Source organism: Protobothrops mucrosquamatus, unplaced genomic scaffold, assembly GCF_001527695.2.
Source record: "Protobothrops mucrosquamatus isolate PMUCROS unplaced genomic scaffold, P.Mucros_1.0 scaffold_168, whole genome shotgun sequence".
Taxonomy (NCBI): domain Eukaryota; kingdom Metazoa; phylum Chordata; class Lepidosauria; order Squamata; family Viperidae; genus Protobothrops; species Protobothrops mucrosquamatus.
In genome coordinates this window covers 1,420,037-1,447,557 of record NW_015386244.1, presented here as the reverse complement: position 1 = coordinate 1,447,557, position 27,521 = coordinate 1,420,037, and the positions used below count along the sequence as shown (strand labels likewise).

The following is a 27,521-nucleotide window of genomic DNA, read 5'->3' as shown; positions in this document are numbered from 1 at the left end:
GATGCCTCCTGGCCATGGGCCTCAACAAGATAAGGGAATGCCTTCTCTTCAACTCCCCTAACCACCATTCCCTCCCCCTCTGCCTTTTTGGCTGCCTGGTGCTCACTAGCCCCGCCACCCTGATGGCTCTGTGCTTGGAAAACCTCTGATGTCTCCTGAAGCATTGTGAGAATGTTCTGTGCAATTTGAAAAACAATGTGGCCTCAGGAAGTGGCCTCAGGAAGAAGGCCTGGCACAGTGAGAAATGTACCTCATCAGCAGCAAGAGGAAGATGGTAAAGATCAAAAGGCCAAGGCCAAAAAGGCAAGCAGAACGCAGGGCTGGAAACCATCAGGGTGGTAGGACAAGTGGAATGTCAGCAGCAGGCTGGCAGATTGGCAGGGAGAGTAGAGCATAGGATGGCAGGGGCTTTGCCTTGCACAGTCTTGAGGTGGCACTCTTCAGCAGTGATGCTGGACTTAAAAAAGAAACCTGGGAGAAGTGGTGACCACTGCTGAAGGCCCCAGGCCAGCTCCAGTGAAGTAGAGGATGGCAAGCAGTGCTGTTCAACCAAAAGGGCAGAGATCAGGTGGAGATTGGGGGGGGGGGTTGTTGAAGTGCCCCTGTACTTGTAAGGGTTGGCGAGCTGTCAAGCACCTGAATTTTGATCACACCACCACAGGGGTATTGCAAAATCTGTAACTTTGGGCAAATAACAAAAGTCCCATTTATTTAGTGCTGCCATAACTTCTAATAGTCGCTGAATGAATGGTTGGAACTCAAGAACTATCTGTAGTTATAATTTATACCTACAAAATAATATCCTTTTTAGTATAGATGAAAACATTGTATTTAGCCAGGTTCAGAACAGATGGTTTCCAGTCCTTTCTCTGTCTTGCTTGTGATCTGTTAGAACTGTGATTACCTTTAGGCTTGACATAAACAGGTGTTTTAATTTTAAAGTACTAAGTATGCAGTACTCTGGCCCATCCTACCTGCTGCCAGCATTACTCTTAATTACACCAACTTTTCTGTATGAAATCATAAGATCAATTGATCAAGCAAAGTTCCGATGGAAATTGATGAATAGGCATTTTTGTATATATGGATATTTTTGTACTGCAGATGTTTATGCTTAAAACAAAGTATTTTTAGAAATCATCTCATTTGACTGGCATTGTTAAGGAGTGAAATGATAAGTACTGTACTGCAGGCAAAGGGAGCTGAAGCATTTTTAAGCCCTGGAAAACAGGATATTTGGAATAGGCAAAGATCTTCCTTATCTGCTATATTCACCAGAGTATAAGGGGGTAATAATCACATTATATAGATAAAGGACAAAATATGTGTACTTATCAAATTTTTAGAATGTTTCATTTTCTCTAGTTATTAGTTCCTTCTATGTTTTTCTATAATCTTTATATATAATTTTAGGCACGTATCTCTTAGACTTTTCCTTTTCTAATGCTTCCTTTCTTTTACTCTAATATATGCATTTTGTCCCATGTATTCTTAATATAAACATTCTTTTTTAGAGAGGTATATTACAATGTCTGAGAAATGCTAGTACTGAACAATAGGAGGATTCCAATTCACATCAAATATTGATTCATAACTTGTATTATTTACAAGCCTGTATCAGAATATGAAGTGAATGAAACCCTCTATCATCCTTAGCAAAGAAGTATTGAAAAAAATCCTTTTGTTTTTATTAGTTTTAACAGCACTTTAGTAAGCACTTATGTGATTTGGACATTTATACCAAGGAGTTGATTTACCACAAACATAGGAATATAATGGAGGAACCAGTCATTCAAATTTAATGAATCATACTATGTTCTATTTTATTTATACCCGTTAGAATGGGAGGAATAATTATTATCATCTCTACTAAAAGTTTTGGTGGTCTTTTAACGGGAATGGTAATAGAATTGTGGCTCTCCTTTGCAATTCTTATTTAGAATGTTTGTTTAAGAGTCTTAGAATGATGAGATAGATTTATTGAAAGATTTCAGAATCTTTATATTTAAATGCCATAATTCAGAAATTTATTCCCTTTGTCTCTTAAGTTTGCTCTATGACCACTTTCTTTCCCAAAGCAAAGCCAGGTTTGCCAGGAAACACTTTGTGTTTAACATTCCTTGTATTAAAAGACTTCTCAGAAGCTGCTCCAGACCAAGAATATTTGAGCTAATGTTCTAGCTTGTTCAGAAAAAACAACAATACACTATCTGTTCGTTTATGTCATTTCTATACTGACACTGTCTGCATCTTTTGATTTGTTTTCAAAGTTGTGGCGGCCTAAATAGATGTTTTTGTTTTCAAATGATGAACTAAGAAAAAATAACTCATATAAAAATTATTCAAATATATTGTTGTTTTTTGTACTTTTCTTTCTGCTTGTGTTATTGGCAGGGACAGGTACAGGAGATGCAAGATGACAAAAGTCCTGCTGATGTTAAGTGGAAATATGCTAGTTCTTATTATTTTTATTTATAAAATATAGCTGCTGGAATTTTATGAATTATGATCCACGTGGAAGTATGTGGATCATACTTCATAAAGTTCCTGCAGCTATATTTGTGTAATTCCATAGTAACAATAAAATTCAGCTTTTTCCAAAGCTTCCTGAAAGTCACTGAAGAATCTCCAGAAGTTAAATAAATTCTTTTGCATAATTTATAGATTTATTTATCAACCTTTTCTCCAGAAGCACAAAACAAATTATACGGGGATTGCCTTTTGCTTTAGGATTTTTCTTACAATGACTGACTTCAAAAATATTTATTTATTATATAGGTAGTCCTTGACTATAACCATTTGTTTATTGACCATACAAAGTTACAACAGCACTGAAAAAAATGACTTATATGACCACTTTTCACACTTACAACCATTGCAGCATCCCCATTAAAATTTGGGTACTTGGCAACTGGCATGTATTGAAATTTGGGGTTATGTGATGTGATCACCACTTGTAACCTTCTCATCTGGCTTCCAACATGTAAAGTTAATGGGGGAAGTAAGATTCGCTTAATAGCCATTTGAGATCACTGCAAGGGTACAATTCACCAAGCATTTTCACTGTATTAATTCCATTCACATTCAATGGTACTCATGCATGGAACATGGGCAAACCTTGAAGGAATTCTGTTCTGTTTGAAAATTGAACCATATAAAAGAAATGGCAGTATACCCATTTTTCCTTTTGCCCTCCTATAATTCATGTACATACGGGGATATGTAAATACAAAAGTAAAATATTCATGAGTATGGCCTATTTAATACATATTAAAATATTATTGCAATGCCTCATCATTAAACAACAGTCTGTAAGGCATCTAAAGATACAGTAAAAAAGGATGATATACTTCAACATGAACAAGTTACATATCTTTTTATCAGGAAAAATCATGCAGTGACTGAAGGGCTGCAAAAATGAAGTGCCCAAAGAGACGGAAAACTGAATTCCTATGAGTTACCTGTTGAGTTTATAGCTAAAATGAATCACTAAATTTTACTTACATCATTTTCATACCCATACACTAGGAACATATGAAACTGTCTTATACTGACTGAGATCCTTGACTTATCAATACTGGGGATGGGCCATCTTTTGTCATCATCTCCTTCCTAAGGTTGAGAGAGAATGAGTATACCAAAGACACCCAAATTGCGTTTTCACTGCCTCCTTAAATATTAACAAAAAAGGGTGCCTTACAGATTTCTGGAGAGGTAATTCCAGAGGGATGGCCCTACTGTTGAAAAGCAGTAGTTCTACCTCTGCCTTGCATGTCGTATGCAATATGAACCTGCTACTTTTTCATCAGAACACGCAAACAGGATTGGTGATTTTGCTTTGGATATTGACATGGGTGGCATATAAAACAAACAATAAACTTTCTACTTGGAATAAGTAGCTTTAGAGTTATTGGAATGCAAAGTTAAATGGAACTTTATAGCTCAAAATCAGTACTTTGTGTATCCAGAAGCCTGTTGTGGAATCCATAAAACTGGTGTTATGTGTGAATAGCAGAAGACTCACCTGCCAACAACTGAAGCTTTTGAGTAGTTCCACATAGAGTGCAATGTAGAAATCGGCTCTAGTAATATATTTATGTAATACTTTAGTTTTCATTGAAGTGTACAGACAAGTTTTATAAAAAGCTTGAAAATTAGCTTGCATACTTAATCATCTAAAAATCTTCCTTCCATGTTTATTCCAGTGGCATGTGACACAGCTATCATGGATGGAATTGGCTGTTATAGAGAAAGGAATTATATTTATATGTGTAGAGGGATTATTGGTCAAGACTATATTATATCAGTGACTGGTAAACCAAATCAAAAAGTTATTTCTTCACCTGCGGCTATTAGTATAACTTATAAAAGGTGCATTTTAACTCTCCCTCATTCTGACATAGAATGCAGAGATGTGATGATTGCTTTGATTACATCAATTTGTAAATTTAACATTGTATATTGAGAAGTAAGTTAGACGTAAAGGAATATTGTTTCATTTTTGCTTTTTAAACTAAAACTAGATTATCCTGAGATTGTTTCCTTGTGAATGCTTATTTTGCAGACATACGTTTGTAATCCATATCGTGATGATGATTATATATGATTATGTATGATATGTGATAATTATAGCTAAAATGATCTCTCTTGCTAGTTTGTATTTTTAAAAAAAATTCTCTCTCTCTCTCTCTCTCTCTCTCTCTCTCTCTCTCTCTCTCTCTCTCTCTCTCTCTCTCTCTCTCTCTCTCAGTGTGTTTGTGTGTGTGAGTGTGTTTAAGCTTTATGTAGACACTGCTAACAAAAGTTCAAGGGCAGTTCTACTGATGTGTCCATGAATTACATCTTTTCCCTTACATTCCAGACTCAGTATAACCTTCTGTTCTTCATTATTGTATTAGTCACGAAATCAAACATTCTTTCCAATTTTAATTGGATGGGAATTAAAGATATATTGTATAGAGGTTCACAATTGACATGATCATAGAGAAAAACTATCCAGCTCACTCAAAAGCATACTATAGAATATGGCACAGCTGTCCTTCAGGTGAGGAAGAGCACATAGCATGATACTTTCAACAGAAATATCATCTTTGTTGGGTGCAAAAGATATTGCACCCCATGCTCAGATAAAAGGAATAACAGATATCATGTTTTTCGAAATGGACCCTTTTCACCAGCGAGTCTTTGTGACTTTATACTGCATGCACAATATTACTCTCAGCTGTGATATCTTTTCAATATGTGTATTTCTTCTTCTTTACCCTCATTGCTCTTCATAGATGCTTGCATAACAATCAGATGTGTAGAAGTATTTCCTAATTTCCTAATTCACATGCTATCTTCTCAGCTAATGTCATACAACCGCAAAATGCTTCTAACTTTTAAAAGTAGCATTTTAGCTAGTATAATTTTCTAATCAGCTTTGCTTCCACTATAAAAATACAGTAGTTGAATTACTGACAAAAAGTGCTGTTCTGCTAAAAGCTTAATCAATCAGTCATGCAGGTATATATGTATATTATATGTATATCATAGCAAAGAAGCTGTGATTTTTAAATATGCTATGAGATTTCTAAAATCCTAAGACTTTTAACACATAATTTCAACTGTGACAAATCAAAGCTAAATTTAGAAGGTAGAAAAGAGCTTACTGACATTTCTTAGGTGCCTGGGTAAAATTAGGCTTTTAACTGGGCCAGATATGTTCAGTTTCAGTTTATTTTATAGAGTTGACACTTGGATCACAATTTATTTCAAATAATACTATATTCCTAACAAATATTAGGAAATTATTTCATTGCATATTATTTTTTACAAAGTTGCACACATTAATACTGCATCCAGTTTTGAGAATACTATATCCAGTTTTGGTCACGACGATATAAAAAACATGTTGAGACTCTAGAAAGAGGGCAGAGAAGAGCAACAAAGATGTTCAGAGGACTGGAGGCTAAAACATATAAAGAACGATTTCTGGAATTGGACATGTCTAGTTTAATGAAGAGAAGAACAAGGGGTGACGTGATAGCAGTGTTCCAATATCTCAGGGATTGCCACAAAAAAGAGGGAGTCTCCAAAGCACCTGAAGGCAGACAAGAAGCAATGGATGGAAATTAATCAAGGAGAGAAGCAACCTAGAACTAAGGAGAAATTTCTTGACAATTAGAACAATTAATTAGTGGAACAACCTGCCTCCAGAAGTTGTGAATGCTCCAACACTGGAAGTTTTAATGAAGAGACTGAATAACTATTTGTTTGAAATGGTATAGGGTTTCCTGCCTGAGCAGGGGATTGGACTAAAAGACCTCCAAGGTCGCTTCCACTTACTACTACTACTACTATTGTTGTTGTTGTTGTTGTTGTTGTTGTTGTTGTTGTTGTTATTATTATTATTATTATTATTATTATTATTATTATTATTATTATTCAGGACTAATTGTCTCCCAGTCATATATAATGGCTGGCACCGAACAGATCTTAATATACAAATGTAGATCCATAAAATAATGATTCCTCGAGGCCACATGGAGCTCTGAATCTCCTATGCTCCTTGGAAACACTTTTGACCAGAATATTGGAAAATTGGTGACATAATTTAATGCCATTTTTAGATTTTAAGAAGAACTGCTGCTTATATCTCCAAGTATACTTAATGCAGTTTTTAAAAATTAACCCCCCACAAATTGCTTTTCCAAAGAAAGTATGCAACCATCACTCCAAGTTCTCTCCTTACATGCTACATCTGCTCAACTTTAAAAAAAAAACATTAAATGAAGCCCCTGCTCATCAAAGGGTTGCTTACTTCTGCATTTTATGCATATATGCAGATGGCCATTCACTAAACTTAGCTATTGCGGCATGTCAGTGCATTGAGTGAGTACTTCAAAAAGTTTGCACTATTTTTGCAGCCAATTCATACAGATTTTTAAATGAGCTACACAGAACATTCAGAATACAAACTTTAAATGTAAATTTCTAAATTGGAGCCAAATAAAATCTTTTTTGGTTCTGTCGTATCTTGTCCCTCCATTGGCTTTATTTTTTTATTTTAGATTCCATTTTTTTAAAGAAGAGGTGGCATGCCATAAAACAAATCATCTTTATAAAACTATATTTTGTTTTCCTGCAAATAAACTGGTTGTGGTGGTGGTGATGGGGGATCATCCTTGTCAGCTTCGGGTGAGTTTTTTTGTTTGTTTTTTTGTAAATATGCTTTTGAATTGATTATGTGAGTGGCAGCCATTTTGATAGAACAAAGTAGTCCATGGTCAGCTAAGGATATAGCTATTGCTGCATCTCCTCACTCACGGAAAGGCTTCTAGTTCAAAGGGCCATGCATATTCGGTAGTAGAGTTAAGATATCAATTTAAATCGAGGATTTACAATCTCAGTGGCAGAATCTATTTAAAATTGCTTCTCCTTTATTTAACTTTGGTTCTCTATTCAGTGTTTTTATTTTGCAGTGTTTGGCATACCTAATTATATATATGTATGTTTATTCCAAAATATAGTATTTCATATTATTCATAATGTTATGTAATTTTCTATATTGAATACAAGGCAACAATATTTTAATTCATGCTAAATTATAGTCCCTCAAGTGAATCTTCAGTTATGTAGCTTATGTAATTTCAAATTGGAATTCTGTTTTACAGCTCTGTATTGAGCACTTAGAAATTAAAATTTTAACAAATTAAATTAGTTTCATTAGAGGGCTGAGTCTCAGAGCCATTCCATGTGAGGGCAGCTGTCTTTTTCTCACACTATCAGTCCTTTGCAATACAGGTAGCCCTCAGCTTATGACCACAAGTGGGGCCGGAATTTCCATCTTAAGATGTTGCAACCATAAGTCAATTTAGTCCCAATGACAATTTTCACAGCAATTGTTAAATAAATCTCTGTAGTTGTAACGAAAATCACACCGTCATTAATTTCCCCACTTGGTATTTTTTCCAGAAATTTGCAAAAAAAATTGTAGATTGCAGTCACATAACCATAGCTGCTTGTAAATACAAGCCAGTTGCCCACAGCCTAAATCATTATCACATAACTGTAAGAGTGGCACAACAGTTATAAATGAGAGTAAAAGTAATAAGTCACTTTTTCTGGTGACTGCTGTAACTTTGAACCATCATTAAATATAAGTCAAGGACTATATTCATTCATTTTTGTGTTGTCTGCGTGCTTGAGTCTTTGAGTTCTTCAAACACAGAAGAAACTTGCCACATAAATAAAAATACCTTCCATATCATATTCAAGACCAGAAGATATATTGTTAAGGAAATAGAAGCTTGGTAGACTATTGCAATGCCTATTACCTGAGGCATTACATGCTACTGCATGGAAAATCCATGGGGACAAACCTGTCAGAGATTGATAGATATTTCAAATTGGCTTCTTAATGGAGGATGAAATTTACATAGCCATTTTCTTGTGAGATACCTTTCATTCCGAACTGAGACAATCTGGGAGGAACTAATGTTCTGTTGTACTGCCTCTCCATATACAGTAATGATCTAACTTTGTTCTTTCACCATATCTTCTTTCTCCAACACTTACAGATAACTTCTCTTGTAGATCCGCAACACTTCTATCATTGATATATAGCTTTGATGCTTCATCATTTGTTATCCAATCTTTCAAATATAACCTTTCTCAAAAAGAAATTAATTTCCATAAAATATGTCATTTGAATTTCTTACCTACTTGTTGCCAAGTGTGATTTCCTGCCCATTACTGTGCAAATTTATAAATTTTGTGGTATGCACCATTGAATTGCTAACTACCTGATTATCCTTTCCGTGATTAGAAGGGAAGACATTTGATGTCTTCCTAGTCCAGTTACCTGTTTTGCATCATGAATACCAGGCAGAACTTCAATTCTTTCCTGCCTAATTTTCCTGACAACTGATGTTTAGAAGAGCAGTGTTTCTAAACATTACAAAATATAAAATGAGAGGGTGGGAGAATGAGTACATCTGGCTGCAAACTATAGAAGGCCTGATCAAAATTAAGCAAGTGGGAGGAGGAGCAAATAACCACAGCCATAGCTTGTTACTTGGAGCACTGCTAACTTGCTGAATTTAAATCTTTTTTGTGAAACCTAAAGGGATTATTTGTCATTTTCCCCCTTTCCTTGATTGGTTAACCCTTTCCCTTTCTTCCTTTCTAATTTCTTTCCCTGCCCAGTGGGACTAGTCTTCCTTATTCCATATTCAGTCTGTTCTTATTATTTGTTTATTGTTATTTTCAGTGCTTTTTTTTCTAAAAAAAAAAAAAAAAAAAAGGTGCCGGAACTCACACACGTCATACAACCCGCCTTGCCTACTCTATAAGATTCCATCCAAAAAAGGTGCCAGAACTCCGTTATGGGTGTTCTATGAGAAAAAAAAGCCCTGGTTATTTTTGTTGTTGTTCCTTCTCCTTTCACTGCTTCTGCTGGAAAGAAGAAGGGAATTATATCTGAGTATAAATGTATGCATATGCTTGGTGTTCTTGTTGTTTTTCTTGTGTACTTCTAAGCGGTTTATGTGGGTGAAAATGAGTACAGTACAATATAATTATTTTACAGGCAATTGATTTTAATTAGTAGACATTAATTACATTTAAATATGTAGTTTATATGTAATTAATACTTTGGTATATCCTGACTGGGTGCTTTCTTGTAGTATGAGGTTTCTGGAAAATATACAAAACATGCTTACATATATGCATACACATTTAAAAGTGTGTGCCAAAGAAATATTTATTAAATAGGGGGAAGAGTACTCAAGACTGGTAGGGATTTGGTTATTTACTCAAATTTTCTTTTTTGAAAATTGGTCTAGGAAGTTGACATCCAAAAATATGAACCCATAACTTTAAAAAAACGTTTTGAGGAGTTAGAAAATTTTTACTTACCTAAATATATATTTTAGAAGATAGAGATTAATCACCTTTCCCATATAATTTGAGGAAAAGCAACAGAAGTACTTTAATGAAGAATAAATTAACTTTATTGCTGTGGTTTGTAGCTTTTAAAACTGCAAAGTGGAGACTATTGTGACACTGAAAGTTTGACTGTTGAATCACAGGTGTATAAAATATTAAAAATCACAATCTCTTGTCATCATTTCTCCAAATGATAGGCCATATTCTGATATCTTACATGTTGAAATTTAGCAAGCTTTCTATAGTGAACAGTTTCCTAGCTAAATATAGTCACAGTTCCTCCTGCATTGTACTTTATGCTGCAAGATATAAAAATAGCAGATGCACCAGTTTGGATATGCTTCAAAACATATTAAGATATACATTTACAGAAATTCTATGCATGCTATACTTCCTCTTAAGATGAGTACATTATTCAGGATTTAACACTCACTTCATTCTTCACGATTCAAAATATTTAAATTCCTACTGTTGAATAATTATTAACACACATATATACAACTTTATTACTATGTGTTTGTTTTTTTTAGTATACTGCTTAGAATCATTCAGGATTGGAGCAGTTGATAAATGCAATAAATGCAATAAATAAATAAATTTAGAGATTGAGTATTAAATTGGAGTTTATTTGTCACTCTGTTTAAAACTCTGCAAATACTCATAATAATATTCAGAATTTAAATATTACAGAGCATTCAGAGTATTATGTTTATGGGAAGCATTTGAATTAGCAGAATATTGCTGTTGTTATACTAGTTTATTGTTATGGTCAAATTCAGTAGGAGCATGTGTTAAATTCAAAGGAAACGATGATTAAAACATTACCCTTCTTTAGAAAGGAAAAGTTATAACATTTTACTTTGCAAATATGAAATAAAACATGTAATATAATACATGTTTTCTTGTACAAAAGCTTGCTTCAATATGCTATTTGATTTTAGCTTCTGGAAATTCCTGAGAACATTAAGCAATATCTGATGCTGAAGTAGCAGATACATGCAGTGCCTGTATACATGGAGGCTGCTATAGAAAGACAATATTGTTCTGACAATAATATTCTTCTAGTTATTTAACTTAACTAGATTTAGAGGTTGTTCAAGAAAATAGAAGCGAATGCTATATATAAACTCCTCAGTTCCTGAATAAAAGGTGAAATGTGATGAAGCAATGCAAGTGAAGAATTTAAGCAACAGATGCAAAGTATACTGTATATACCATGCTTTGGTTCACTGTCTTTTTGTAGTTTGTATTGACCAGATAAAAGGATACTTCTTGGTCCAAATATAATTATTTGTGCCTAAACTAATTTACACTATAAGTTCTTTCCCTTAATTCAATAGTTATTATAATTACTGTCCTCAGAGCTATTTTCCAATTTAATTGCTAGGTGGAGAACATAATTACCCAGGCAAAATTATTTTCATACATTCAGTGTAAATAAAACTGGTTGACTGTGCCTGTTTAACTTTGAAGATCATATATGGGTGAACTACCATTAAAATAATGGTACCATTAAAAAGTGCATTTTTAGTGTCATTGTAGAATTGTATAACTCTGAATTTCTCTATTTATACTGGCCAGTTAAATGTATTTCTATTTATACGGATACTTGATACAACTAAGTGTTTTTACTTTTTTCTAGAAGCAGGTGGTAAAAAATTGAAGAGTACAGTACAGAGAAGCACAGAAACTGGGTTGGCTGTGGAGATGAGAAATTGGATGACACGTCAGGCCAGCAGAGAGTCTACAGATGGCAGCATGAACAGTTACAGCTCAGAGGGAAAGTAAGTCCTGATTGTAATTGTAAATAAATATCTCTAAATCAAATGTCGTTGATTTAAATTGGGTTTAAGATCACAACAATATTGCACATGAACATACATCATTCTAAATCCCAGTGAGGTTAATTGAATATAGAATATCAATTTTAAAAAGCAACAACTGTGATTCTCTCTCTCTCTCTCTCTCTCTCTCTCTCTCTCTCTCTCTCTCTCTCCCTCCCTCCCCCCCCCAGGGCTTCATATCCAACAAGAACTGATATATATATGAAACATATATTTTTATTCTACAAATATGTTGCTTTTCATGGATCTTAGCAGAACTCATCACCTAAGTGGTTGATAATAATTTGCTATCACTTGGTGTTGTGAGAGACTGCCACCAGCTACTCTTCCTCCCTACTGAGTTTTCCTATATCCCACAATACTAATTTCAGAACTGGTGGTTTGGATTAGCTATCACATAAATAAGGCTCACATTCTTTACAAATGTAACAAAGTAAAAAAAGGGCAGTCATACCATATGCATTTAATGGAATGCAAAATTTAACCTGTCCTTCTTCCCCAACAATTGTTTCTGGCATGCCTGGCCACTGCTGTGTACCAATAGGCATGATAGAAGGGAATGATAGGAATTTTACTTCAACACAGTTGGTAGGGAACAAGTAGGAAAAGGCTGTTGTGGAAGGACAGTGGCATCTCTAGAAGGAGCAAAAGGTTAAGATGATGGTCACTTCAGTATAATCAAATCCCATGCCTCTTGTATGTGCATACCTGCACAAAGGGGGCAGGGCGTCAGGTGCACCACCATGACTGCCATCTTGAGTTTTGCTGTCTCTGTTTAGAGCAGTGTTTCTCAACCTTGTGAAGCTTAAGATGGGCGGGCTGCCACTCCCAGGATTCCAGTCCAGAAATTCCAATCTCCCAGGACTTCAACTCTTAGAATTCCCCAACTATGGGGATTTGAAATCAACTCATCTTAAACTTGTCAAGGTTCAGAAATACTGGTTTAGACACTGTTACATGTGTATGAAACTAGCTATCTTGAGCAATGTGCATTTGAAGAGACAGGAGGTAAAACAAGCCATGCAATCATTTGTCAATGACACCAGAAGAAATACTTTATGGTGATTCAAGTATTTTTTCAGTCAGTCAAAAAATTCCAGATTATTTAGAAACTAAGGACGACATCACAGTAGCAGTGTTCCATCTGGCAATGCAGGGCATTTTGTAATATTCTAACAAACATGCTTAGGTTAAGGCAAACTCTTTTGCTTTCATTCAGTGTCATTCTTCATGTATAATTTGAAAGAGGCTTAGAGTAATTCTTGAAGATGAAATACTCTTGAGAACAGAGGAACTTCTTACATGACATACCTTTAATTAGCAACATTTACATTCAATAATTAGACTGAAAATATCAGGAAATGTGTTCTGCCCAATTTGGTTCTTTTCAGAAACTATAAGGAAACTGTCAATCAATTGTATTGCCATATTCAAAGCCACGTTTAAAACACTGCAACATACAATAAACAATGTGAGATATGTACACCAGCTTTTTTTTTCATATAAGCAACTTAGAATCTTTTGGTTCCAGTTCAGACTCCAGAATACAAGTAATAATGATGATCAAAAATATTTTTAAGATCAAATAAAATATTCAGTATATTCAATAATAAATTTCTTTTTGTGTCATAAAATAACATTTGTAAATGCACACTAGATTTGGAATGGAACATAACTCATGTTGACCACATTTATAATATAATTCTTTGTGTTAGAACCATATTGGTAAAAAGAAATGTGCTTTCTATTAGTTTGATCTTCCCTGGTGTGCGGTTGGCGACCGATAGCCAATTCAGTGATTTTCTGGATGGACTTGGCCCTGCACAGCTTGTTGGACGCCAGACCCTGGCTACTCCAGCAATGGGTAAGAAATGTTGACATTTGAATAATCACATTCGAACTGAATTGCTCTTGGTCAACCACCTATATTCACTTTAGATTTGTTGGAATAATTTCGACTTAAAATAGATTGGAAGAGGAAGGAAAACACTCGTTAAACACACATACACACATACACACATACACACAAACACACACTAGGGTGGTTATGAGCATCTGTTGTTGTTTTTCTTAGCATTTGCCCTGCATAGTCACAAGTCCCATTTGTTTTTGCATTGTGCTTATCTAATTCTTACAGCAAAACTATCAGGGACAGGGATTTTCTTTCAAGCAATTTAATATTGTAGCAACCTAGAGTTGCTTTGAAGTGAGATGGACGACAAACAAATTTAATAAATAAATACCTTGTGACTAATTGGCGCTGACAAGGATAGATTGACCCAAAGTGGCTTCTGTGTCTAAAGACTAAAATCTCGATCTCCTCTCTCATAATCTAGCACTTTAACACTATTCCATATGGCTTTCTTGCAACTGTGAATATATAACCTCTGGAAAACATCATGGTGTTCTTATGGAAAGTTATAATTAGATATATGGCTGAATTGGGAAAATATATCCTCTAGCAGTATTTCTCATCCTTTTTTCTCCCATGGCTCACTTCTAACCTTGCTTTTCTCCTGTGGCCCCCTGTCCAAATTTTATTATGGATACAGATGTGGAACAATGCCTTTTCTGGCATCAGCTAGATAGTATTTGCAATATCATACACATTGCTTTTTTGGGCTCCCTTGGCACATCCCCCACTATATATTTTTCAACTTTAGCCCCCTTGAAGTATCCCAGGGCTCCCAGTTGAGAACTCCTTTAAATTGTTAATAATAGAAATAGAAAATCTATTGTTCACTCCTATAAGTAAGAATCTAATACAATAGGGAGTGATCAGATGTAGTTTTCAGTTAAACTGAGTTGATGAAGAGGTACAGATCAGTTATTTAAATATTTACTTTAATGTATCTTTATATAATCACAAACAGTGTGTGTGTGCATGTGCACACGTATGCATTCATACAATTGTATCTGCTTTTCATTTAAGTACTTGCATTTTTTGTCTCTTTAGGTGATATCCAAGTTGGAATGATGGACAAAAAGGGACAATTGGAAGTAGAAATAATAAGAGCACGAGGCCTTGTTGTAAAACCAGGTTCAAAGACACTGCCAGGTAAAAGAAGTATGATTAGATCCCAGAACTATAAATGCTGTGATAGTATGTGAGCAATTCATTTTTCCATAATCATAACCTTTAGTGAAAGTAGCCTCAGCTTTAGGTACTGAACATCCCTGTAGGTCCTCTTCTTTAGAGACAAGATCTGCACAATAGAGAGTATTACTTTTTGTAATTCAATTTTCTTAACTCTGTTCCAGTTTTGATATAGGAAATTAATTAATAATACTATATTGGCATATGCATTGAAACTGTTAGTATGAGGGGTCCTTGATGCTCTCTGAGCTTAGTTGTTTTCTTGCAAACTAGATAACATCATCAGTGCTAGTAAAGAGTGGGGTTTGCTCTCAATTTATATAACTACTGGCTTGCCCTGTCAGTGTTGATGGGAGTGGTCTTAAAATTCTTTGGCTGAGCTATCTTGTTTGGCAGTTCATTGATTGGAGTATTGTTTACTTGATTGTTGGTCTGATGTTAATCTTGGAAATAATCTGTGTTTATCTGGGTGCTGATTGCTGATGGTGAGGTGCTTTGGTCTTTTTGTTCCCTTTTTGGTTTTTGATTGTCTCTTTTGCATAGTATATAGATATTGTTTATGTCTATGTGTCTATTGATGGCTAATTTGTCAGATTGCTGGGCTTCTAGAAATTCCCTAGCATTTTTGGACATGGCTTGGTCTAGGATGGTCACAGTTGCCCAACTGAAACTATGGTTAAATCTGAATTCTAAGCTAAACTCTTAGCATTCTTAGGATTCAAAGCTACAACTGTGAATTGCCCTTCTGCTTCGTTTTATCTTCTGTTGAAGACTAAACATCTATTGAACCCTGAAGCAATCCTACTAGTACCGTATTTCCCCAAAAATAAGACCTACACCAAAATAAGCTGTAGCTTGATTTTTACACATGCAATATAAGCCCTACCCTAAAAATAAGCCCTACTTAAGACCCCACCCACTCCATTACACCTGGTTGCACGAGGCGGGAAAAGGCACATGGGTAAAAATCAAGCTAGAGCGGGGTTGGGGGGGCTGGAACGGCCCTGCACCCACTTACCTTAGGAAAATTGCAGTAAGGTCTCCACACCCCGACATCTGCTTCGTCTCACCATCCCACTTCTGCAGCCCTTGCTGCCGCTCATGCGCATCACCCCCCTGGCTTCCATTTTGCCGTCAAAGCCCTTTGAAAATGGGCTTTGCCTCTGCAGCCAAGAAACAAGCTCCAGACTGACGTGCATGATGCCTCTCGGTCTCCGTTTTTCCGGCAGAGTCTTTCAGGAAAGGCCTCTGATGGCGAAATGGAGCTCGGGGGTGTCGCACACGTCAATCCAGAATTTCTTGGCTTCAGAGGCTTCTCCTGAAGGCCTCTGATGACAAAACAAAGGCCGGGGGTGACACGTGTGAGCAGTGGCGAGCGGCCACAGAAGAAGTGGGATGGTGAGGCAAAGCAGATGTCAGGGCATGGGAGACCTGGCTGCGACAGTCCTAAGGTAAGGCATCCCTCGAAAATAAGACCTGGTGCCTGTTTTGGAGGCAAAAGAAATATAAGACCGGGTCTTATTTTCAGGGAAACACAGTATTTGCTCATTCCCAATGTTGGGGAAGAGGGACAAAGGACAGAAAGAGAAGCTTGCATAAGTAATTTATTTTGTTAATTCATAAATGCACTATACTGTGTGAAGATATATTCATTTGAAGCTAAATATCACTGACTGCTTAAGAGTATAACTAATGTAAAATTTCCTTAACAGTTGTTTATATTTTTCCCTCCAAAGCACCGTATGTAAAGGTGTATCTATTAGAAAATGGAGTCTGTATAGCCAAAAAGAAAACAAAAGTGGCAAGAAAAACGCTGGAACCTCTTTACCAGCAGCTGTTGTCATTTGAAGAGAACTCTCAAGGGAAAGTTTTACAGGTAATTTGCATTGTTACTATGCAGATTCATATATTTATTTCTTCATTTTTAAAAATGTCTTTGCTGCTTCCCATAAAATATTTCAGTTGCACTCAAAAAAATCCTAAAAAAAATTCCCGTTCAATAGTTCAGGGCTTTTCAACCTTTTCACCCATTGTACTACTTTTAGGATATGGCAACATCTGAGTACCACCAGTTGCCTAGCAAGGTGTCAAAAACTTGATGACCCCCCCCCAAAAAAGGAAAAAAGTGATAAAGTACAGGTAGTCCTTGACTTACAACAGTTCGCTTAGTGACTGTTCGAAGTTACAATGGCACTGAAAAAAGTGCCCCCAAAGACACAACCGAGCAAGACACCTGCCTGCCCACCCGGTGGCGCTCTTCCTCCTGTCCGAGATTTTTATTGTTGTGAGCATTTCTGTTGAGAATTGGCAGCAGGGGTGGGGGGATGTTTGGTTTTTATTCCCCCCATCTGCTGGGTGGTTGCAGCAGGTGTTCATCACTTCACATGACCTCGGGACACTGTGACCGTCATAAATATGAATCAGTTGCCAAGCATCTGAATGTGAATCACAAGACCCTGGAGATGCTGCAACATTCCAGCTGATCGGCACTTCTTCTGGGCTCAGCAGAAGTGCCAGGATCAGTGCTGCTTTCCAGCTGATTGGTGCTTCTTCAGGGCTCAGCAGAAGCACCAGGATCAGCGCCGAGCTGCAGATGGAGCCTGGCTGATCCTGGCGCTGATCCTGGTGCTTCCGCTGAGCCCGGACAGCCCTGCAGCTCCAGCCATCTCTTGCTCAGGCTTGTGCAGTGCTGCTACTGGTTCAGCTCATTCCCCTTCCCCGCTACTTTTCTAGGATGGTCGCGTACCACCTGCCAGGTGCCAACTGGTTGAAAAGCCCTGCAATAGTTAATGTAAAATATACATATTAAAAAAGAATTGAAGAGAAATAAATGAATTAATGCAAATAAATAAACTTTTGTCCCCACCTTTAATACTGAGAAGAGCTCCCTGAAAAGGTAGTATTTCCATAGCCAATGTAAAGGCAAGCAGCCCTTGCACAGGAGGAGAAGCATTCCAAAGAGCAGGCAACCCAATCAAGGAGGTCCTTTTGTAAGTGATCATAAGGCAGCATTGTTTGTAGGGTTTTCCTAGGGAAGTTAAGTACTTAAACAAGTGTATAATAGAAAAGGCATCTTGCTAGAAGCTGAAGTTCAGGATGAATAGATTATATTATGACCATAGACCCCTAAAGACCACCGTAGTAATACATTGCATAATCATCAACAATAATTGCTCATTGCAGGGCAGATTTTACATGGTATAAGACAACTTAGCATTGTTTAGGAAAACAGAATTGTCCTGTGAATTTAGAGAGGAATGGGGAGATCAGTTACAAAGAGAGTGGCTGTAGAATTTGCAGTATAATTAAAAAATGGGCTGTGGTTTCCATTGGGTCTACATCAAAGGGCATCTTTGTTCAGCCAAGGGGAACACCTTCTAACACCTGCTGTGGGAAGAACATTACCAGATTTCTTTTTCCAAGTTGTTTACAGATTTCATATACCAGTGATGAAGCTTTTTAGTAGCTGGCAATAAGAGCTAATAAGCCATCAATGGAGCTAACTTGTAGCCTGTACAATTGTTTCAAAAACTAGTTTGGGGTTGTGATTAAGGCACCTGTCAAGACTGCTAACATCAGATGTTCTTGCTTGCCATATATGAAGAAGCAAACATGTTTTATTTAGCTTGCATATCACTTCTAGAGTTAAAGCAGACAGTGTTAGAATAGTGGGTGGGAAAGTATGATAGTTAACCACAACAATATTTCAGTACAGCATTGCCAAGGTCAGCTGTAACCAGAGGAGTTACGGGAGGGACAGTTCACACTTCAAACTAATTGGAGAACGTGATTGATGACTGTAAAATGAAGGAGTGAGTTATGCTTGTTACGGGTGATTGGGGGTGGGAGGATTCAGTTTTTGGCTTCATTATGTATGTGCCGAAGCTATGTAGCAATAAAAGGATTCTTTAAGATAAATAAAGCCTCAAAGTTCTTTGAAAAGCTGCTTCTTCGGAACCATCACAGCACCAGGCTAAAACCAGAAAACTATGAATTCTAGCCCTGCCTTCAGCGCAAACCAGCGGAGTGTCCTTGGACCAGACACTTTCTCTCAGCCCTTGAAAGAATGAATAGGAAACTACTGGAAATCCATGGGCATCATATTTCCTCGTACCTGTCTCCCAAGGTCATTCCCACATACTATTATAGGTCATTAGTACTTGGACAAGTATGATAGACTATTTTGCTTCAAGAACGGCACAGCTGTTTAGTCAGCTAAGGTTGCTAATAGGCATGCTAACTACAGAAATCTGTGACGATGATAACTGTAGAAGCACCTGTGAAGTATTTACCATAACTTTTAAATGGAGAGTTTTTATAGGAGTGGAACACTATCATCCCTTTTAAGGCAGGGACACCACTCTATCATGCAAAGATCTTCACCATCTGCTTCAGTTAGCTCAACAAAATGAAAGGTCAAGAGAACATTGTAGCAGTGTAGCAATAAAACCCCTCCTCAACATTTTGGATCTTAAACATTTACATTAATTCTACATACTGTAATAAACCAGATGGTGCACTGAACACCTCAGTAGCTACTACAACAAGAACAATGTACATCTCAGTGTGAAGTATATAAAAGGAGTTGCTGGGTTGCTACTTGAGACATTATTGAAGTTGCAAATTAAGCCTTTTTTATATCACCAACCATCATGCAGTAGGCATAGCTCCATTGAACTTCTCAAGATGTGTTACACTATTTGTGCTCCTGATAAAAGTTTCTTTTCTAGTTGTTCCCCATAAAATCAAAAAGAAGCCCCTGAAGCATTGGATGATTTCCTTAAACAACCCCCCATGTAGCCCTGTAAGGAAACAGTAGCCTGTGAGAGCAAGTAGGCAAGGGGGAGTAGCTGCTACTGGCTGCTAAGTTTTACTTAGGCTATATACCTTTCATCTGTCCTTCAATTCCTTCGTGCCTCAGTTGCAAGTAGTTTTTCTTGGCTGGTTGTGGCCTGATGTGCTCTAGGATATTAATTTAATATAGCTAAGACTAACCTCCCCCCCCAGCTGTTTTATGGCATAATAATACTTTAAGCACTCTATTATGCTAATCCATTTTCAACTTTATAAACAAATAAAATCCTACCTTGCTTTTGCATAAATATTTAACATACACATACACACATCCATCTTGTTTTTCCATTTGAGATAAGCAATTTTATGCAGAGTGCAGAAGAAAAGAAAGAGTAAGCTAAAGAAATTAAATGATAATAAAAAAAGAAAAGGCAATATAGCTAAAACTAATTTATACTACCAGTATTACAATCTGCCATGCTTCTGCAAAGTTTTCTATCTTTGCAAAGCATCCTACCTCCAACTACTTCCATACCCCATTTCATGCATTTCTTTTTGTTCTTTCTACTTCTCATTTCTTTTTGAGGAACTCATCAACTCATCCAGCCTCAGGGTCTTTCGTTTCTTTCAACCATTCACTCTTTCATATATTGGTTTTGGAATTTCTCATTTATTCTCTCTGTGAACCCCAAACCAATAAAAATAAGAATGCATTTCATGCTGGTTACTCTATTTTGTATTCTGTCTGCATTAATTTAGCAATCAATTACTGTTTGACTCTACCTTCTTGTTTTACCACACCTACCTAACCCATTCCTTCTGTGGTCAACTTATTTTTCTGTTTCTCCTCTCATATCAACTCTCACTTTCATATCACAAAGTAGAGAGAAACACAGCCATTCTTGCTTCCCCCCCCCCATATATTTATTTCACAATATACCATATACTACTTGCTATTTCTTATCTTCGCACAACTGACAATTCTTCATCCATTTTTTCTTCTACCAAAGTACACTGCCTATGTCCTCTGGTCTTTTGCCATTTACAGTATGTATAACTTGCCAATATTAACACAGTTTTCTTATAAAAGTTAACTTTATCTTCAATACATTATTTTCTATGTTACTTGTTGTATCATATAGCCGTAATCTATTGCAAATCATTTGGGTTCTCAGCCAATAACACGATATCATCTTTGTCCAAAGCTACACAAATATTCACATCCCAATCAACTCACTGCTAATGACATCAATATTTATTTGTAAATGCATTAAATAAAAAAGGGGGCAACACACATTCTTATCTTATTCCCTGCTCAATATCCAACTATTTACTAAGCATTCCATTTATTCTCACCCAAGCTTCCTTATCCTATATCATTCTTACTGCATTTAGCAATCAGTCTTCATCTCTATAGTCACTTAAAACATTCCATAATTCCAGCTGATTTATTTTGTCATATACTTTTATTAAATCAGCTAACATAATTTTCTTGCTACATTCATGTGGTTATTAATGACCATTTGAAGTGCAAAAAAGTAATACATTCATCACTATATGGTGTAACGCTGCACTGCATTTCCTAAATTTTAGTCATTGTTACTTCTTGCACTTTTTCTATCAAAATTCTACCAGCTTCCTACGACACTTCGCAAAATTAATCCTCTGTTGTTTTCACATTCATTCTTGCTATTTTCCCTTTGTAGAAGGGAGCAAAAGGGAGCATTATTCTCGTAGTCAAACACTGTCTAGCCTTGAGATTTAATAATGCTCTTCCATTCTTATGCTAATCAGGTCTAACCCTGATTCATTTTTCCAAAATTAGCCAAAGTCAGCTAGATGCTGCTTGCTGCTGTGACCTAAATAGAAGTACAATACAAAATACTATTGGAAACCGCAGTAAATAAAAATTAAACCCAAGACTGCAGATTAAAAGCCTCATAGCGTAATTGGTGAAAAGTTACATAGAAATGGTATGTTGTAGTTATTGGGAGTTGCTTCCAGATTATCATTCATATAGCCATATTTTGAATTGTAAACAATTATTTGGATTAATACATTTAAATCTATTATTTTTTACATTTATTGCCCTGAAAAAGTTCAAAGTGTTTAAAAATAAAAAAATCTGAGAGATGGATCTGTAATGAGATTCAAGCCAGGTTACCAGTCATTCTGGTATGAAAGGACCTAAATTCATATGATGTTCCACCTTTTATCTACCCATTGTTGTGGAACTGAACTATCTTCAAGTCTTTACACTGGTCCAATTTAAGGTGCTAGCTTGAGAACTATTAAGAACAGACCTCATAACCTTTGCTGAATGGGGGATGACTGATGTGGAAAGAACACTTTAAGAAAAGACTATGGCAAATTATTTGAAATTCTTGCCAAGCACATGAACTTGTCCAGGATATCATCAGGGGTTTATGTTGGACTTGCAGTCTTTACCCTTTCATAGAAGTATTTTTGTTCTATCTACCTGTTCTTATATATAAAAGGTGGAATCAATGACTCATGTTCTTTTTAAGCTCTCATTTTTGTAGATATTTGTGTTGCTTTGATTGCTACATTGCTACAAAATGTGCTAGGAAGGGAGTTATTATCAGACATATTCTGAGCATTTCAGCAGGGTAGCTAGATTTGAGTTATTGTTTACTCCACATGCCAGATCTAGTAAAGTCAAAAAAATGTGCTTTGTTTTGATAATGAATTGCATTTTTAGGATTTTAGAATTAAACCCTGGTTAATGTTAATTGTATCTTTTGGATAGTCTTTGCATTTGCAAACATAATTTGCTAGACTTTTTTTGATGTAATCAAATGTATCAATGTTTTAAATAATGAAGAGATTTTTTTTGGTTGGATTTAGCTCTATTAGAATCTAATCTTCATTTGAGATGAAATGTAACATGAGCCATCAAAGGCCATTCCATTCTTCAAAAGTTAAGGGACTCTTTAGGTACATCATAATATGGCTCAGGGAGAAGATGAAATTAGAAAATGAACTTGAGTAAAAGTAATTTGGACCCCAGGCAGTGTTTCCAGCTCATATTTTTCTTGTTTGGTTCATTAAATCAGCACATATCAGCCTATCCATCTTAGAACTATTCTATATAAAATAATGCATTTCCTTTGCCACTTCCTTAAAATCTATTATTTCTTTTTAATTCAACAGATTATTGTATGGGGAGACTATGGACGTATGGATCACAAATCCTTTATGGGAGTGGCACAGATACTTTTAGAAGAACTGGATCTGTCCAATATGGTGATTGGCTGGTTTAAACTATTCCCTCCTTCGTCCCTAGTAGATCCAACTTTGGCCCCTCTTACAAGAAGGGCTTCCCAATCATCTCTTGAAAGTTCAACAGGACCATCGTACGCTCGCTCATAGCAGCTGTGAACTTTATCATAGCAACCAGCGTTACAAAAAATATTTAACAGGTCGCAAGCTCTGGTAACACTGCATGCTTAATGTTGCGTCTTTGGAGCCTGTTTCTAGGGCTAGAAAGCGATCCTGTATTCTCAGAGGAAGTTGCACACATTGTGCTCTAAAGGAAGTCCTCAGGTGAAGGAGTGGAACTGGAAGAACTGAATGGTTTGGACTTCAGTGACACTCAACTTTTAATCCAATTTGAAGCCATGGATTAAACTAAAGAATCAAGTTGTCTCATGCAACAAGAATCCCTTCAATGGCACGTCTGTTTTCTTGTTCCCTTTTCTTTACTGGCCCTTTTCTGCCCGCACCCACCCAAACCTGGTTATGCCACAGAAATATGGAGCTACCCAAAGAAGTCATGCTGCAGATCATTAGAAGAAAAAGGAAAAGGGAGCGGTCTTTGCATTCATTAACAGCAGAGGAAACTTGCCTTATCAGAAAGCTTGAAGACTTAGAGTGGCAGGCTTTGTAACTCCAGCTACTAATAGAGTCAAATCCAGCGTGGACTAAGTGAAAAGTAAAATTCTGTGGCTATACTGTACTGTATGAATTAAAGACACTTTTTTGCATGGACACAGATTATGCTGAACATTTAAAATTATTTTCTTGGGGCTGCAACTTGCAAAAAAAAAAAAAAAGAATAAATCAGCCATTTTCAACAATTTATATTATTTTTAAAAATAAATTTCACTAGTGCATGGTTTTAAAAGGGAGAGAATGCAACAAGGTGATAGACACACCAAGTTATCATTCTTTAAACCAATCATGGTCTGTGTTTTTGCAGACAACAATGAAAAATTAATAATTTCTAGCAAATACTCAAATTATGTTTATGTGACAAGAAATAAATGTAATATATTAAATTTATTTAAATGTAAAAGGTACAAGCCTTGTAAAGTTCAAAATATGTGCAAATTGTACACTTCTTTCCCTTCTTGTTTTCCCCATCCTCCTTTTGCCCTCTTGTTGCTGTCCTGGCTCCCAGGACAATCATTCCCCTCCAAAATTGCTACTTTTTGACTTACTACTCTCAAGCTCCCTATTTGATTCAGGGATACAGACTGATTCTGCATTTCTGAAATCTTTGAGAGAAAAAAATTGTTTAAGAACTTTTTTCAAGCATGTTGAAAAGAATTTTGCAACATGGCTTGGGGAGTACATTACAATAATTCAGCATGTATTTGATAACAAATTGAACTTTTTGCTGTTTATTGTACAGTGCATGAAAAACTTTTCCCTCTCATCTTCAAATTGAATTCTACAGCAAAATACTGGAATCATGTGGCCATTTGTAAAACGTCTTCAATAAATTTGTTTTCAGCACCAGCATCATTCATTCAAAGGTTGAACTATCATTTCTAGATAAAGAAATATCAGAACAGTCCTGGTAAATATCAGCATCTTATCACTTCCATTGAGCCAAATAAATTGCTACCTATTAAACTCTTCTGTTCAGTTTTCATAAACTGGGATGGGAAATCAGTGAATATGAACTTGACATTCAAGTCATAATTTGAGCTGCAGTCCTGTATCTGCTTAACCTTTCTATTAATGGGAATTACATGCCCAAAGAGATTGCAGGTTTTTTTTAAATTCTTAAACGCCTTAAACAAAATACATAACATTTATTAATTTTGACACCCCTCACCAAGAACCTAAAATGCAAATGTTGCAGGTATTTGAAGAAACAAACACCTGTTTCCTATATCAGGTAATTTAGGGTAACTGGAAAGGTGGATAATTTTAAGTCCAGATCTCATTTTTTTCCGGATAAAAAGATATGTAATTTGTTCATGTTGAAGTATATCATCCTTTTTTCCTGTATCTTTAGATGCCTTACAGACCTGTTGTTTAATGATGAGGCATTGCAATAATATTTTAATATGTATTAAAATATGTAATATTTTAATTTAAGGCCATACTCATGAATATTTTACTTTCTATTTACATATCCCCATATGTACATGAATTATAGGAGGGCAAAAGGAAAAATGGGTATACTGCCATTTTTTTTATATGGTTCAATTTTCAAACAGAACAGAATTCCTTCAAGGTTTGCCCATGTTCCATGCATGAGTACCACTGAATGTGAATGGAATTAATACAGTCAAAATGCTTGGTGAATTGTACCCTTGCAGTGATTTCAAACAGCACCTGCACCCCAAGGGGAATTCTTATTGACAGGAGTTCTGTTTACTTACCAAACCCTTTTGCATTCATAAAAGAATTACCTAGATAAGAAAGATAATTGACCTTTTACATGATTATGTATAGGTTAATGATGACTGGTAAAAACATATTGACTGAAATAATTTAATCACCTGTGTATGAGCAATCAATGAATACTAACACATGCATTAATCCCTAAAAATAAAAAACATTTTTAAAGTGTATGACTCTTTTCCTGATACTGTGATATGCAGTTGGTGCACACTTTATGCATATTCCTATAAAAATATTTCTAATTCAGACAAGGAGGACACGACCATATGGAAAATGTGTACGTAACTGGTCATTATGCAGTATTTATTTTTGATTGTATTTTTTTAATATTCAGATGTCTGCAACTCTGCTTATAATTTAGTCATGTAAATAGCATACTTCCAGTGACCACAGCTGTCTTGTACATAATCTGTTTTAAAAGTAACTGGAATCAAGGTTGGGAGAGAAAAGGCAGACTAGGCCTTTTGATGAACACCAATCAATGTAAATCAAATTCATTCTGGTGATGGTATTTAAGACTTTAAATAAAACATGTTTCTTTAGAGAATTCGTGGTTCTTTTTATCATGTATATGTATGTATACATGAATTTATAAAAATAAAAATTGACAACCAGCATGGTAGTATTTAATATGCTAGAGTAGGAACAGGGGAATCCAGATCCTAGCCCTCACTTAGACAGCTAGGTGACTTTGGCCCAAACAGTTTTTCTCCTAGTTCCAGACAAAAACCATCTGTCAAAACTGAAAAGCACCTACCAACCTTTCTGTAACTTCAATAAAGAGGCCTTCAACCTGCTGTTCGTTTGGGATGATGATGATTACTTGTGATCTTAGTGCCTGGATTATGAGTACTAGCAACACTAAAATGTTTTCTAGTATACTTATATTGCTAACCTTGAAAAAAAACCATATAACCATCAAGAAGAAGGCCTAACCTCAGCTTAGATTCCTAAAAGCTAATCTGATGTATTGAACTGTGTGCTACATGATTATTTGAGAATTAAGTAGAGATTGTTGCTCATCCTGGACCTTTTTGCTCTTGGAATAGCTTTGATTTGGTTAAATTATTAGTCTAAGGATATTTTTAAAATTCTTTTCTGCCAAACTCTTTTAAAGCATGTCTATAGAAATTCTCAGTCATCTAGGTCATGATTGTTCCAAAGGTGCTTTTTCAAAAGGCAACTGGACTTTTTTGTTTTTCCTTGAAGACATTTTGCCATCCAAGAAGCTTCTTCAGTTCTTTTAAAGTATTTTTTCAAGAAAACTTCCCCAAGATCGTGTATATACACTTGATTTCAACATTCATGCTGATTTGAGGATTGTGGGGTTTTATTCAATATACCGGGAGGACATAATAGTCATAGATAGTTTCTCCACTTGACTTTTTTTCTGCAGTTTTCCTGTCATGGTTTATTCTACCTCTGTGATTACCATATTTTCTCAAGTCCCAGATATACAGTATGATCTAGTGACTTATTGGTAGCTGCAATACAATCTAAGACCAGAAAATACTTAAATAAGATTATAGAAAAAAACATATATTCTGGTGAGACAATTGCTTATGTAAATCAATTTAATAGACTCACAAATTCTTGAGATACCCTCATTTATTAAGAATTTTTTTTTTAGGTTTTAGTGATTCATCCTTTAATTCTATCTATATTGAGCAAAGATAGTTTCAAAGGATGAATCACTAAAAGCAAATTGTTTTTTATGACTAGGCTTAAGTTATTCTATTTCAGACATATGTGATGACCTAGCTTTCTGGAAAAGGCTCTAATGCTGGGAAAAATGGGAAAAAAGAAGAGAATACCCAGCCACAAAATGGGTGAACCCAGTCACAGTGGAGATAAATGTACAATTGAAACACTTGAAAGGCCAGGTTAGAATAGATCATTATGGAGAAAATCTATTTGGTCTGTAGTAAAAAACAACAACAATTCAATGGCAAATATGTGCAATGCCCTTGAATCTTTGATCAAAGCTGAATTTTTCACAAGGTTGAAAAATATTGCTAAATAATTGGCTTTTGAAGCAGTAATAAGGAAGCTCCTCGCTCAGTCACTCATACCTTCATCATCTCCTGATTGAACTATTGCAATGCACTCTACAGGAGCTAACCTCGAAAAGTATCTGGAAACTTCAGCCGTCTGAACCATACTGAGTGACTGAATTTGCTTTTGGGTGCAATTCA

The 27,521-nt window shown here is 35.8% G+C and overlaps 1 protein-coding gene across 30 annotated transcripts in view; it reads left to right on the top strand.

Moving 5' to 3' along the window:
- The window catches only part of RIMS2 (regulating synaptic membrane exocytosis 2), a 255,960-nt gene extending 232,278 nt beyond the window's left edge, over positions 1–23,682 (top strand). For all 30 annotated transcript variants that reach the window (XM_029285245.1, XM_029285243.1, XM_029285246.1 and 27 more), the window contains 5 exons: positions 11,573–11,714; positions 13,526–13,638; positions 14,731–14,832; positions 16,608–16,747; positions 22,840–23,682. In XM_029285245.1, coding sequence (XP_029141078.1) covers positions 11,573–11,714; positions 13,526–13,638; positions 14,731–14,832; positions 16,608–16,747; positions 22,840–23,058 — 716 coding nt within the window. In that variant the 3' untranslated portion in view covers positions 23,059–23,682. The remainder of the gene's footprint in view (positions 1–11,572; positions 11,715–13,525; positions 13,639–14,730; positions 14,833–16,607; positions 16,748–22,839) is intronic.
- The last annotated feature ends 3,839 nt before the right edge of the window (positions 23,683–27,521 follow it).